At 48.5% G+C, this 15,072-nt stretch overlaps 2 protein-coding genes across 2 annotated transcripts; both read right to left on the bottom strand.

Moving 5' to 3' along the window:
- Positions 1 to 4: 4 nt before the first annotated feature.
- On the bottom strand, positions 5 to 8,811 carry cel.2 (carboxyl ester lipase, tandem duplicate 2). The gene is made up of 11 exons (XM_066712673.1): positions 8,689 to 8,811; positions 6,700 to 6,847; positions 6,148 to 6,267; positions 5,308 to 5,505; positions 4,685 to 4,815; positions 3,882 to 3,989; positions 3,243 to 3,360; positions 2,796 to 2,982; positions 1,408 to 1,611; positions 1,060 to 1,257; positions 5 to 520 (listed from the first exon to the last, which is right to left on the bottom strand). The coding sequence occupies exons 1-11, from the start codon at positions 8,749 to 8,751 to the stop codon at positions 325 to 327; spliced, it is 1,671 nt and encodes a 556-aa protein (XP_066568770.1). The 5' UTR covers positions 8,752 to 8,811; the 3' UTR covers positions 5 to 324.
- A 645-nt stretch (positions 8,812 to 9,456) lies between these two features.
- On the bottom strand, positions 9,457 to 13,938 carry gtf3c5 (general transcription factor IIIC, polypeptide 5). The gene is made up of 11 exons (XM_066712666.1): positions 13,620 to 13,938; positions 12,882 to 13,104; positions 12,592 to 12,790; positions 12,298 to 12,493; positions 11,681 to 11,785; positions 11,388 to 11,502; positions 10,907 to 10,987; positions 10,679 to 10,776; positions 10,450 to 10,532; positions 10,080 to 10,222; positions 9,457 to 9,930 (listed from the first exon to the last, which is right to left on the bottom strand). Exons 1-11 carry the CDS (start codon positions 13,800 to 13,802, stop codon positions 9,767 to 9,769), a joined length of 1,590 nt encoding a protein of 529 aa, XP_066568763.1. The 5' UTR covers positions 13,803 to 13,938; the 3' UTR covers positions 9,457 to 9,766.
- Positions 13,939 to 15,072: the final 1,134 nt, after the last annotated feature.

The raw sequence follows: 15,072 nt of genomic DNA, 5'->3' as shown, positions 1-15,072 counted from the left end.
AATGTAGAGCTCAGCTTTGCTTTTATTGAAGCCAAATCACAGCAGTAAAGACAGAATTGAGAAGGAAAACACTTAACGGGTTAAAAGCCAAACAGTAGGTGTCAAATCATTGTCCCAACACTGGAGTCTAACAGAGACCAAATGAGAGAGAGCGCTTTGCCAAGATGAGACTGTCGGAGAGCCGGATTGGCCGGGTATTAGGGCAGGTAGTGGATTATGGGTGGGGTTTAGTATAGAATGAGACTACAGTTTGGGAGGGATTAGTGTTGTGTGGGTGGGTTTGGGATGGGATGGGAAGGTTTCCGGTGGTCCGAAGGGAGGTGCTCACTGCTCGGCAGTGCTGTTGGCCACTGTGGGGAAGCTGTGGAAGGTGATAGTCCAGTATTGGACGAATGGGATCCTCAGACTGTTCTTGATGGAGTTCTGATTGATCTTGTTGTTGATCTCCAGGTACTGGGGTTGCAGGTTGGTGAACTGGGGCCAGGTGGCAGGGACACTGGACTCGCCTTTATTGGGGTTACTGCAGGAGAGGGAGAAAATAAATAAACCAGGAGTTGTCATTATCGTAGTTTAGAACTACACTGCAGTGATGGATATGCTAATCGGAGTACGCACATGGCAACTTAAGACATACACCTAATAAAAGGAGTGCTTTGTTCACTGAAACAGCTTTAACGTTCATGGGCTTTGCCACGACCCAGGATTGAATTAAACTCTACATACAATCAATGTGTCGTGCAGCTGCAGCCTTCTCAAGAGACCGTTTGGTGTGAGGATTTAGTTTTGCTAGGTATCAGGTGAAAACTCCCAAATTTGGTGGATGTCACGAATCCACTCCTACACCGTACTCGTTTGTTATGGCTCATGTCTCGGAGGAATGGGTTCGTGTGCGTTTGTGTAGACACCGTATCTGTGATTTCCAGTGACGCGGCTGTTCACGTTTTGCACAGGCTGTCAGTCAACGGGTGAGGAGAGGTGGAAGGGAATTAGGGCGGGGGGGCGGTAACGGTTTGCAGTGGCGAAATGTGTGCTGAGGTGCGGCACGGCGGTGACTGGTACCCCGTGTGGGCGAAGTTGGTCCAGTAGGCGATCATATATCGAGAGACATCGCGGTGGCGGGGGAAGTAGGCCAGCGGAGTGGTGAAGGGCTTCCCGAACACATACTGCAGGTCCTCAGCGTGGTCTGCGCCCATCCAGCTAGGGAAGACGGGGATCCGAGAGGGCATGTTGAACACGTAGGAGTACGTCTTCCCTGTCCTGTGGCAACGAGAGAGGGAGAGAAAAATTTAGCTGGCATTGTGACCAGGAGACATCTCCGAGGTAATCATAACCATATTGCAGGTTGGAGTAATGCAAGCCGGAGAAGGACATCCTTGACTCGTGTCGGTGATGGCGATGTGGGCCTACTTGGCTTTTTCAGCGTGCAGGTACAGAGTAGCCTGGGTGGGGACGAGGAAGAGGAAGTCGGTCTCTGCGTCCACCACAGTGGTCTTGACGGTTTCCTTCGAGGGGCTGGCCCCCCAGTTGCGGGTGTACAGGCCGTAGGCGGCGTTGGCTGCTTGCTCCCCCTTCTCCTTGGTCAGGCCGCGCAGCAAGTTCTTCACATCCTCCCTGCAACGGACACATAGTTAGCCCTTTGGACAGCTGCTCAGCCAGGCTGTGTGTAAGGAGTGCGTAGCTGGGGCAGCAGTGTGGAGTAGTAGGCCTTGTGAGCAGAGAGTTGGAAGTTCAAATCTTCCCCCCACCCCGCACATTGTCATTGTATCCTGGTACTCTACCCAGAATGCACCAGCAAAAAAAAGTCACTAAATGGATAAAGGCATCAGGCAGTTTATAATAACTGTTGATTCATAAATTAACGATTTACAGTACTGTGCAAAGGTTTTAGGCAGGTTAATAGATTATATTTATCAATTAACTAAATGAAAAGTGAGTGAACAGAAGAAAAATCTAAACAAATCAATATTTGGTGTGACCACCCTTTGCCTTCAAAAGAGCATCAATTCTTCTAGGTACACTTGCACACAGTTTTTGAAGGAACTCGGCAGGTAGGTTGGCCCAAACATCTTGGAGAACCAACCACAATTCTTCTGTGGATTTAGGCAGCCATAGCTGCTTCTCTCTCTCCATATAATCCCAGACAGACTCGATAATGTTGAGATCAGGGCTCTGTGGGGGCCTAGCCATCACTTCCAGGACTCCTTGTTCTTCTTTACGCTGAAGATAGTTCTTAAATGACCTTGATGATGCAGTATAACTACCTTGTGTCTTGTTGCTGTGCTCAGTCTTGCCAGGTTGTATGACTTTTGACAGTAAACTGTCTTCAGCAACCTCACCTTGTTAGCTGAGTCTGGCTGTTCCTCACCCAGTTTTATTCCTCCTACACAGCTGTTTCTGTTTCAGTTAATGATTGTGTTTCAACCTACATATTGAATTGATGATCATTAGCAGCTGTTTGATATAATTGTTTACTGCATTTTTCTGGATTTTTTTGTTGTTATTCTGTCTCTCACTGTTAAAATACACCTACCATTAAAATTATAGACTGATCATTTATTTGTCAGTGGGCAAACGTACAAAATCAGCAGGGGATCAAATACTTTTTTCCCCTCACTGTATATGCCTACAAAATCCCTGACTGTGTGCAAGTGTACCTAGAAGAATTGATGCTGAAAGTCAAAGTGTGGTCACACCAAATATGGATTTGATGTAGACCCTTTAAATGGGACGCCAACAGATTTTATGTGGTTTCATATGTATGTTTTTGCTCTATTGTGCGTGTCGTATGCACTCACGGCGAGGTTTCCAGCAGGTTGCTGTTGAGGGAGGGGACGTCGATGCCGGCGAACAGGTGTCCGTCCATGTTGTTGACTCCAGCAATGTAGTCAATGTCCTCCGCATTGTGGAACAGGTTTCCGGGGTCGTCTGGGATGAAGTCACCGTCGATAACCGGAGAGAGCCCCAGGTTCCACACGATGGGTTCTGAGGAGGGGCGGGACGGGACAGCCGAGCGCAGTGAGCATCCACTGTGACCAGGGTGAGAGTACCAAGCCTCCACAAGGTGCTGCCCTCCTCGGTCAGCTGGGAGCCGTGAGCGGACAGCGGACAACACTAACTCCCCTTGCTTCCTCCTCTACCCATCCCTCTAATTGATCTCAGGAGGCCTCTTAACTGGATCTGGGCTTCAGTACGAATTGAGATCTGGACCCACTCCACCCCCACCCCCCCACACCGCATCTCACCCGTTGATCCAAACAGCAAAAGGTCCCCAGCCATGGTCACGGCCACAGGGTCTGTGATCCTCAGACAGGCCATGAGCTGTGTGGTGTTGTTAATGGGGCAGCCCACCTTCTGTGCGATCTGCAGGAGACCCCCCACCACACACACGATCAGTTGTACAAGGTGCCAGGTAAAAAAAACAACTATCAAATGCAATTATTGAATAGTATCCGCACACTTGCATATAAGGATGATGAAGATCACTAATCAAAAGAAACACCCTGTTCCTGGATTATCTCAATCCGGTCTGGAGCGCACATGTACCGCTCTACTTTTACTTGCGATCAGAGTATTTCTGATATCCTGCCAGCCTCGGGCCTTGATCGATCTCACTCTTGGTTTTATGTCTGCCTTACTATGCTTCTGCAGTCCCTGATTAACAAATCTGTAGACAGCAGACTGGAGTTGACAAGGAAAAACATTGACTTTCTATTAATTCACTACTCCTATGTCTCAAATGCAAGCTTGGTGTTTTTAAATACACAGGCCTGGGCAGCAGGGGTCTCCATTAGAGCCTGTGATTGGCTGGTTTCTCATATATGATTTATAATCATGAAATGAGACTGAAGAAAATAATGAAAAGAGAAGACTGCCACACTGACCTTCTGGGCCAAAGGCAGGGGGTTCTTGTTGATGGCCCAGGGGCTCAGAGCCACCCCGCTCTGGGAGATAGCTCTGCGGATTATGCCTTTGTTGTACGGCGACAGGATCTGCCAACAGACACACACAAACACAGCGATGTCAAGTGCTGGATTCAAGAAGGGATACTCTACTGTGTACAGTTCTGGGCTCCACACTTCAAGAAAGATATCGCTGCTCTAGAGGCAGTTCAGAGGAGAGCAACCAGACTTATTCCAGGTCTGAAGGGAATGTCCTACTGAGAGACTGAGGACCTGAACCTTTTCACCCTGGAACAGAGGAGACTACGTGGGGACTTGATTCAAGTCTTCAAAATCATGAAAGGCAGCGACCACATCAAACCAGAGGAGCTTTTCCAGATCAGCAGGGACACACGCACCCGGGGACACAAATGGAAATTGGGCTTCAAGGCATTCAAGACAGAAAACAGGAGACACTTCTTCACACAGAGAGGCGTCACAATCTGAACAAACTCCCCAGCGATGTGGCTGAAGAGACAATTTGGGAACATTCAAAAACAGACTGGATAGGATCCTTGATCACTTAGTTATTAATGGACACCAAACGAGCACGATGGAGCGAATGGGCTCCTCTCGATTGGACACTGTCTTATGTTCTTAAATTCTTATGATATGTGACATTTTTCATGGGGAAATGACAGTTGATTGATTTAAGTATATGAAGTGGCATTTGAAGCAGCAGTTTTATTTCTAAATTACAAAAGTTTAATGACCAAAACAATTCACGAGCCCGTCTCCTTGGTCACCTGTAAGCTGACGCTGGCGCTGCCTGCCGACTCCCCAAAGATGGTGATGTTGTCCGGGTCTCCCCCGAATGCCCTGATGTTCCTGTGGACCCAGGCGATGCCGGCATGTTGGTCTCTCAGCCCATAGTTTCCTAAAGCCCCCAAAACCAGACCATGTCAAAGCCAGCTCAGTGTACATTCATATAAACTGCACACCACTAAAGTCCTGCCCCCCACCGCTTGAAAGTGTCCAAATCATCCTTAAAAAGAAAAGGCGTTTATTTATACTGTAGCATTATTTTTGTAATATCTGTTCCATAATAACTTTATACTAATGCTATTCCATCATGGTTTTGTAAGTCTATTTTCTGTTCACTTTTCTTTTCTTTTCAGTCTTTTCAGTTGTAGTCAGATCAGTCTATTTCAGACCCCGGCACCCGTTATTACTTAGACATCTACCAGATATACAATAGTGGCTCAGCAGCAGAGTCGTCTACTTCTCACTGGGCCCAGGACTGAATGAACCTTCACTGGGCCACTGATGTCTTGCAACTTGTTTTCCAGGCCCGATTTAAAACTCCCTGCGAAGATGGCAGGGCACCCCCCACCCTGTGTCCTCTGTGGTGGACCTGTCCGATGCCTACCGGGTGCATTGGCATCGCCGGTGCTGAGGAAGCCCAGGGAGCCCACGCGGTAGTTGACCGACACCACGATGACTTTGCCGCGGTCCGCGATCTCCTCGCCGCTGTAGAGGTAGTTGTCCATGAAGTTTGCTCCCTGGGCCCCCCCTACCAGGAAGCCCCCTCCGAACAGGTACACCATGACGGGCAGGCCGGTGGACACTGGGGAGGCAGAGCACAGCACGGCTGACGGATTAGCGGGGAGCGCAGAGTCAGGGTACGGAGCTGCCCTAAGCTTTTACATTAGGCAGGCGTATACGCTTCTTCTACTCCAATACCTATTATTGTTCATAATAACAATAATAATTATGTCCACTTTGCCATTTGCCAAGGTCTCATACACCTATAGCTATCATGTATGCATGTTGTCTTAATTGAAAAAACATGGTTCATATTAATTATTCTTTCTCAGCAGAAACCCTTATCGGGGGCAACTTGTCTTTGCCAGATATCCACGCGTCACCAGACATTTTAGAAAGGAGCAAAGGGTACTTTACAGAATGGAAGTCCTAACTGAAATCAATTAAACCAAAATGAATACCATTTATACAATGCCAAAATACAGTGCAAGATCATCAAAATGTTGAAATGTATAAAATATGTACATAATATACACTTTTCTTACTCTATATACATGACTTGCGCTTCATCTGTGTGATTTGTAACAGCCCGTGACCTGAGAATCCTGGCGCGGATCAGTGCTACAAGCCCCCTGGCTCTGTGTGCGTGTCTGTGTGTGTGTGTGTCTGTGTGTGTGTGTGTGTCTGTGTGTGTGTGCACATGCGTGTGTGTGGTGTACAGTACCCTTAGAGCCCTGCGGGACCCAGATGTTGAGATAGAGACAGTCCTCGCTGCCGCGGGTGCTGGTCTGGGTGAGTGTGACTTGGAGACACCGCTTTTGAAACTCTGTGGCCTTCAGCACACCTGTAAACAAGGACAGGACAACAGCAGTACAGTCATGGGTCTGACACAGCGCCACTCACGGTTAATGGCCTGTGCCATACATTACATTTGCCCCGGGTCTTTCCCTATTAGTGTTGCTCAGTGTCGGGGAGTTGCTAAGAGCAGCTTAATCCATTTGAATGTCCTAGATAACCAGCTGTCCAGTGTTTCACAAAGTATCCCAGAGCAACAAGTAATAGTTATTCAGACTAATATATTCATAGATGAATCGCATCATGATCCTGAAACAGCAGGGCGGGTCGTTCACAGGCTGTTACCAGTCCCAGAGCTGCGCCTTCCTATTCTGACTCGCAGCAGTGAGAGGGACCGCCACCAGGGGCAGCGTCTCTTTGTGTGTTTGGTGTCAAATGTGTCAGGCTCATCGTGTGTCCGGGGTTGGGCCGTGTCCAGTACCTGACCATCCTGGGTGAGGCTTGGGGTATTGGAATCTGCCGGGGGGGGCGGCAAAGGGGATCCCTTTGAAGACGTCCATGGAGCTGAACAGCCCTTTGTTTATGTTCTTCCCTTCCACCATACCTCCCTCTGTTAGCACCGCACCCAGCTGTGAACACACGCACACTGACCCTCAGACCTGCGGCCACGAGGCAGACAGACCCACAAACAGACAGATCCACAGAGAGACACACAGGCAGGCAGACAGAGACCCACAGAGAGACAGTGACTGAAATCTCGCTCACACTCAGAAGTGCCATGATACTTTCCTGGAGATTAACATCCCCCCGCAATGGGAGCACTGCCCACTCGATCACACTTCCCACGAGTCTCAATATCCCTTTTCCTCAAAGTCACCATTGTTTTATGAGCTCAAATGAACAACTCCGAGCCAATCGAAAAAATAAACACTTTCAAATGTCAGCGTGTTCATTCGAATTTGGAGTATGTTCTGAAAAAAAAATATCGAAATGTTAGAAGTTTATTACACTTCTTTTTTAAGATTTCACACTCTTGTTCTGGATACACACAAAAGTGTTACTTTTTATTTCAATTCCGGTGTCATTTCTGGGCGGCCCTTGATCTCAATAACGAGCCCTGCTTCCCTGGATATAAAGTAGCAGAATGGAAATCATAAGATAATTAACCTATTACAGATAAATGTATATAATGTTTTGCTTCAGATTAATACATGGTTATTGAACCCTTCGGAAACCCAACTGAACTGATTTGTATTTGTACTCTTGAGGTGTAAGAGTACAGCAGTATATATTAGTGTGTATCAGTGCCAACTTGCATACATAATAATATCAGAATGTACTGGTTAAAATAGAAAAAAGATAAAAGGTTTTATGTGGAAGAAACAGCTGATGTTCATGTGAAAAATCCCATACGCCCAGATAAGCAGTGTTATCTGTCTCTGGAAAAATACTTTCAAGGCGTGTGTGTTTGTGTGTTCATGATAAGTTACTTTTTAACTCCAGATATGTTGATTTCTGGAATATTGTACTTCCTGGCTCCCTACAGCTTTTACAGTGAACAGACGAGACTGAAGACGGACCTCTCTCTGTGTTCAGGAGATTTCCCTCTGGCTGAGAAAGAGTTGAATAATGAGATCATCTCGCCACAGCCTGCATGATCCGAGTTCCTTTTGAAGCTTCGACCTTCGCTGCCGTAGACATTTTAAAAGTGAACCCGCTTCCATGACAGTGTTTCTGCACCGCATAACCCAAAGACTCGCTTAAAACTACAAAATTAGCAGAATATAGTTTCAAAAGTGAGCTGGTTGAGGCCCCAGTTGATGCAGCAGTGACTTGTGCACCTGCCTTCCTGTGGACATCCAATCAAAACTCGCTGGTGTGTCATTAATATGAAGCAGTGCGTTGTGTGGAAGCTTTTGGCCACTCTCGTGTCAAACATAAAAATTTAAAAAACTGACAATAAAGAGCTTATGTAATGCAATCCGGCAATGAGGGAAAGTGGAGGGAGCGAGGATTAATTTAGTTACGGATCACTGAAATCACAGCTCCAGCACCCATGGCTACATCGTCTTAAGGAAATAGAAACAAAATGTTGATCATTACGATTTTGAGAAATACGGGTCAGTCGACCTTTTAACCTCATCATTCTATCCATGAATTATAAAGAAAACTTTACAGGCTTTCAGTTCGGGAACACAAACTTTGTCCCAGTTTTCCTGACATCAAGAACACACTAAATCGTACATCAGTGTAACAAGCTGGACGAGAAGTTGTGAAGAGACATTAAAACACAAGCCGACACAAGTTAGAATATTTCAGTGTCTCTTCACAACTTCCCTTCCAACTTATCAAACTAATGTAGGAGCACAAAGCTTTGACGATCGGCCTGTTTAACGAGCTCGTACGTCTCGCCTGAAACACATGGACTTCACTTTTCATCGCCACGTTGTTAAGAAGTGTTTTAACTCACAGAAGCCGCTGACGCACAGGCCAGGCACAGGACGCAAACCAGCAAAGTCCCCAACGAACCCATCGCAGCTCTTCCACAGTTAGACGCCCCCGTGCCTGAGCCGCCTATTTATGTACCTGCAGGTCTGGCCGCTATCTCCCTCCGATGCCGGTTTATCAGACCATCCACACAAGTCCACCCTGACCTTCACCAGCCACCTCGCCTATCAGCAGCTCCCCCCCGGTACAGGGGAGTGACCGGCGTCCACCAATAGACCTGCCTGAGATTTCAACTGCAGAGCACCTGACAGGGGAAAACGCCCGACATCTGCTGTGTCTTCGTCACGATCACAGCCTGTACTTCATAAGAACATAAAGTGTCCAATCGAGAGGAGGCCATTCGCCCCATCGTGCTCATTTGGTGTCCATTAATAACTCAGTGATCAAGGATCCTATCCAGTCTGTTTTTGAATGTTCCCAAATTGTCTCTTCAGCCACATCGCTGGGGAGTTTGTTCAGATTGTGACGCCTCTCTGTGTGAAGAAGTGTCTCCTGTTTTCTGTCTCGAATGCCTTGTAGCCCAATTTCCATTCGTGTCCCCGTGTCAAGTGTACGACTCGGTCAGTATCCCACTGCGAGTGCTGCAGCGCTGGAGTGTATGCTGTACTGCAGAATAACTGCGTATTTATCAACTGGGAAGATGCCTCTCTCCTCCATCGTGTGACAGAGATGTTTGGGAACAGTTTCAAAAGTAACTGGAAAACAAAATACGCAGACGTGGCGTTAACAATGCGAGAAAAACACAACCTTTTATTACACTCAGCGTTACATTGTTTTGGAGCTCAAGAGAAGACTCAGGTCTCCCGATACTGCAGGAGTCCCCTCTGAGAAACTCGAGTCATCGAGCAGGAGAGCTGTCCTTCGTCAGGTGTCCAGTAGAGCGGAGAGCGCGTCTGAGCCTCCAGTCGTTGTCCTGCAGGAGTTTCCCCTCCTGACTGTGGACTTGCTGGGAGGGACAGGGGCTCAGGGCTCCTCCAGTCTCCTCTCCACATCCAGTCGGGTACCAGGAGGCAGTGGCAGGCTGGCAGGGGCCACCTGGGTCACAGATAGTCAAGAATTTCGGTCTCCATTTCATTGTCGCTGCCCTCTGATGGCTGGAACTCTTCCTCGTCATCCTCCTCCTCTTCCTCCTCCCCACTCTCCATGTCCAGGGCCCCTGCAGCACTACTGGTGGAGGAGCGCTTGGCCTTAGTGGGAAAGAGAGCTGCAACGAAAACACAGAGACAGAGACAGACCGAGAGAGACACTTTATATTCTGCTTCTGCACAGTTTTTCCACAGACAAAACCAGCTGATCTGGTACTAATGGTGGGAGGCGGCGCCGGGATCGTAGGGCGGCCTGTGGGGCGCCCACCTGGTCTCTTGGAGCGGATGATCTGCTTAATCATGCCAGACATGATGTCCCGCAGCTGGTCACTGGTTTTGGAGACACACCAGCCGTCTCGCTCGTTGCACTCCTCCTCCTCCCCGTCGTTCTGGTAAATGATCTTTTTCAAGCTGCAAAATCATGCGAGAAAAAACAAAACTAAGCGAGAGGCTGCTCTTAATTCTCCCCATGGATGAAGCACAAACCAATCCCCCCCCCGTGTGCTTCAGATTCCCCACAATGACATCCACATGTCAAACTAATTAAAAACACTAGACACTAGCTACAACTCACGCTCTTCCATTTTCAATCCCTGCACCATCCTTTCACTCTAGAGACACTGTAGGAATTCCCATACCTTTCCACTTCCAGGTCACACAGCTGGTAAAACATCTGGCGGTAGGGCGGCAGGGTGCCTTCACGGAAGACATAGGCCGACTCCTGAGGCAAGACACACACAGAGGGTCACTCGAGAAGATCTTCCACCGCTCGGTTTCAGCCACCAATCAAACCATTTAACCACTGACCGAAAGGTCAAAAAGGTCAAAAAGACTCTACCGTTTCAGGCAGGAGCGGGCGACACGCACCTTCAGTTTGTATCTCAGCGGGGCGGGTTTGCGGCCGCTGGCATTCGAGGGCCCTTCCAGGCTCTGGGTGATCTCCTGCAGGCTGGCAGGCTGGGGCACTGGCACACAGACACAGGGTTAAGGATACACAGCAGCGCTTCGCAACATCCCTCACACAACCACAGAGTGAAAACGCACGCCCCCCCCCCGGCTGCCCACCCAGCCAAGCTGTGCCCACGCGGTGCCTACCGGTCTTGTTGACGGTAATGGGCAGGCTGTAGTTATAGGTGCTTCTCTTGGCTTTCACCGGCATGTCATTGGGGGTGTACCCTAAGCAGCAGGAGACATAAGCAGTGCCCGTGAGTTTAAACTTCACAGCAACATCACATCTAAAACCAAAGCCATAAAATCAGGACAGTTTTAAGACCTTCTTTAGTCATTTGATACATATTGTTCTGCTTTCTTTTTGTTTGCACATCTGATTGTGTTTCTGTTGTCCAATTCGTCCCGACAGAGTTTCTAATGCACTTAATAAGGTAGAACGAGACAGTTCCCCCCCTCGACTGTGACAAAGTGTCAGTTACATAAAGCAGCAGCACCACCTAGTGTACGATCCCGAGACACACACTCCCTCTCGACCCGACAGGAGCCAACACTCGTGAGGAGCCAAGGCTTCAGCGGCAGTCGAGCACCACGAGCGTCTGGATCAGAACACCGGGTTCTCCCGTACCGTGCTTCATCCCGCAGCGGATCCGGAAATCCAGCACCTGGTAGGCTTTGGCCTTGGGGTCCTTCCGGGGGTCGTAGCCAAACCTCACCCACAGGCTGCGCCAGGGTCCCGTCAGCTGGAAGAGAGCGGCAGCACAGGTCATCGCCCACCGATCGGCCACAACGGACCGCCTGGCTTTAGATCACGGCCTCTCATCGCCAGACACTCCTCTACTGCGCACAACACTATGGGGATGGATGCGTTGGGCTCCTGTTCTCTCTCTCTCTCTCTCTCTCTCTCTCTCTCTCTCTCACCATGTAATAGGCCACGTAGGGGAGCAGCAGCTTCAGTTTCTCGGGGTGGATCTCCAGGTTGCTCTTCACCGCGTTGCGGGACCACACGGGTCGCATCTCGAACAGCTGCAGGGGAGGCCAGAGGGAGAAGGGTGGCACGGTGAGACGTATGGGACGTTCGAAATAGAAACGCGCGCTATAGAGAGGTGTGCCAAGAGGGGGCTGTAATGTGCAAATCTATACAGGATTAGATAGGGGTGTGTGTGTGTGTGTATGTAAGCAAGGCGTTCAAGGCCCGTGTCATTGCCAGTGATGGCAGAGACACGTCTCTGCCATCACTGGCAATGACCTGGGCCTTGAACGCCTTGCTTACTGAGCAAACACAGCTGCTGATAGACTGGAAACGGCAGCATCTGGCTGCATGGAAAATCTAGATCAGGGGTGTGTTCAAGATATCCATTGATTGGTAATTAAGAGAGACCTGGAAATCCTGCAGGATTGCAGCTCTCCAGGACCAGGGTTATCCACCCCTGATCTAGATCGACAACAAACTCATCGTTTTCTCTACAGCTGCGATCTCATCGACTTGCTTTTCATTCAGTGGCACGAGATCATAAAAGCCTCATCCCGGCGTCTACCTTCCTCATCTCCTCCTCGGCCCGGCGCTCGTTGGGGTGGTTGCACACCCGCTGCCAGTTCTGCACGGCGGCCTCCAGGGGCCCCATGGGCACCTCCTTGTCTTCGAAGTTGATGAAGATGGCGTTGTGGGGGCGCCGGGCGCGGCTCAGCCCAATCAGATTCTCGCTGGACAGCGTAGGGGGTGTGTAGCCTTCTCTGAGAGGGTGGCAGGAACACAATGGCCTCATGTGTGACGAAATCAGCACAGACACACACACACACACACACACACACACACACACACACACACTTACCTGTGCTGGACTTCAGGGCGGTAGAAGTAGTCAACAGGGTTATCGAGGCGGGAGAAGATGGGAGGGGGGATAAACAGAGGGACGTCCTTGTCGAAAAACTCCTTCTTCTCCGGCTGGCGCAGCAGGATCTTGTCGTACAGGGAGGTCTGGGTGCCGTCGGGGTGCGAGTGCACGGCGAGGTACTGGAAGTCAGCCATGCCTGCAGAGAGGGGGCGGCCGTCACACACTGACCCCGGTCCATCCATCCACACGTCACAATCATTGTCCGGTACCAAAAATAAAAAGGCTACCTTGAAACTTGTAGGTGGTCCCAATGATGCCCAGGATCTCCATGCTCATGTCGCCCTGCTCGGGGGGGGCCCCGTTGCCCGGCTCGCCGCCCCCTTTCCGCACCCGCCGCCGCACCCGCAGCACCAGGCTGGTGGAGGGGAAGCGGTTGCCGCACACCGGGTGACAGTACGGGTCCCTCGGGCGGAAGTTCAGCTCCAGACGTTTGGTCGAGTCGGCGTAGGCCTGAAACACAAACACATGATTCGCACATGGGCGGCACGTCCGGCCAGAGGACAGGCGAGTCTGGAACCAGCGATGGCTGCCCGGCTGATTTTTGTTCTAGTTGAGCTCTCAATTATTTAATTACTAGTCCAGTACTTAATTGAACCCTAATTGAACTCATAAGTTGCCTAATCTGAGATCTTACATTATTTTAAACAGTTGTAGAGTTAATATTAAGTATGAAACTGTAGAGGAAACTTCAAATTTCCAACGTTTTATAAGCAACACAATTTAAGTCAAATTAAGCAAATTAGTTCAATGAAGGGTTCAATTAAGTAATTGAGAGCTCGGTTGGAAGGAAACCCCGGCAGGGCAGGGAGCCGGTGGGCTGGCGCGGCTCTGGGTCAGAGTGAGATGCTGCTGAAGTGACGTCGTTAGCGCATGCGCATCTCTGGCCACCGAATTAGCAACTCCGGCGCGGCGACCCGTCTGTAACCCCAGGTCTGTGCCACTGGGGTTGAGGTGGCTCTGCTCACCCTCGACATGCCCTCCTCGCCCCCCACGGTCTCCAGCATCCTGCCCACGCTGCGGACCCGGCAGGGGTACTCCACGCACACCAGCCGCTCCGGCGGCAGAGACAGCACCGCCGTGCTGCCCGGGGCCCGGAGACCCGCGGGGTCTGCCGAGTCCTCTGCCGGTGTTGTATCGTTAGATGTCATCGCTAAATCTCCGTATCTGGCGGTTGAACGTGTGATGCTGTTGGTTTCCCGTTTTATTCTCACGCATCTGTGCTTTATCTGATCGCCGCCATGACAGTCCCGCCGCGAAAACGACTCCGCCGGAAACACGGGCCGCACGAAGGTTCCGCCGCGCGCGCGTTAACAGCAGCGTCACAGCAGCGTCACAGCAGCGTCACAGCAGCTCGAGTCTGCGCCTGCGTGCGTGTGGCCTCCGAAGTTATTCACACTTTTGATGAAGATTAACAAAAGAACTGTATTAAATATATGATTCAAGTAATTAATTATCAAAAAATCTGACTATATTCTACTTTGATAATTATTCAGTGGAATCAACCTAAATAAGTTCATTTGAGAATTAGAATATAGCTCAGTATTTGAATTATTTATTTTATACAGTCTTTTTGTTCATCTTTATCAAGGGATGTGATGAATGTGCCTGCGTGTTGTGAAATGTATCATTGCATGTGAGATTTATTTGTTTGTGTTAATATGTTTTACTTACATAATTTATTATGCATGTACTAAAGCACAGGCATTTTCCAGAAATACAGTATTTTAAACGTTTATATATATAATTATTGTCATTATTAAATTAAATTTGTATCAACAAAATAATAATAGGAGAAATCAACTATTAAACTAATTAATTCACCATTGACTTTTAAACTAATAACCAAATTAACAGGATCTTGTGAGTGCTTGTCCCAATATCACCACAAGGGGGGAGCAGAGAACTTGGACAGACTGTCAAGAATCTATATTTTCGGTAATACTATTTATTAAGTATTTTTCTATTCTTTGTGTTTACTACAAAAACCAGATTATCAGTATTGGTAAACTTACAAGTATTTCAAAATAATGAAAAGTGTGGTAATATATCAACTGTAATAACCTTTTTATGAATTAAAAATGGCAGAGGATTGGCGAAAGAAACCTAATACCTCACTTTGAATAATATCCTTAACTGTTACACAATAAATCAGAGATCTTTATTGTAATTATTCTGGCGATTTGAGCGGATGGATTGATAATGTGCCCTTGTGGTTCACAGATGTGGTGTATATTGGCTTTATAGAAATTTGCATCTTTATAATTATGTGTTATGCAAGTCTGTGAACATTAGAATGTAAAAAGACTTTGGTAGACTAACTAACAGTACTTACACAAGAGCTAAGATGAAATTATTTATTCAATTAAAAACGTGTATAAAACTCCTTCTAAAAATTAATCAACACCCAAATTCTAATGA

This window comes from Amia ocellicauda, chromosome 9, assembly GCF_036373705.1.
Source record: "Amia ocellicauda isolate fAmiCal2 chromosome 9, fAmiCal2.hap1, whole genome shotgun sequence".
In the NCBI taxonomy this organism is placed as follows: Eukaryota; Metazoa; Chordata; class Actinopteri; order Amiiformes; family Amiidae; genus Amia; species Amia ocellicauda.
This window is presented reverse-complemented; position numbering and strand designations above follow the sequence as displayed.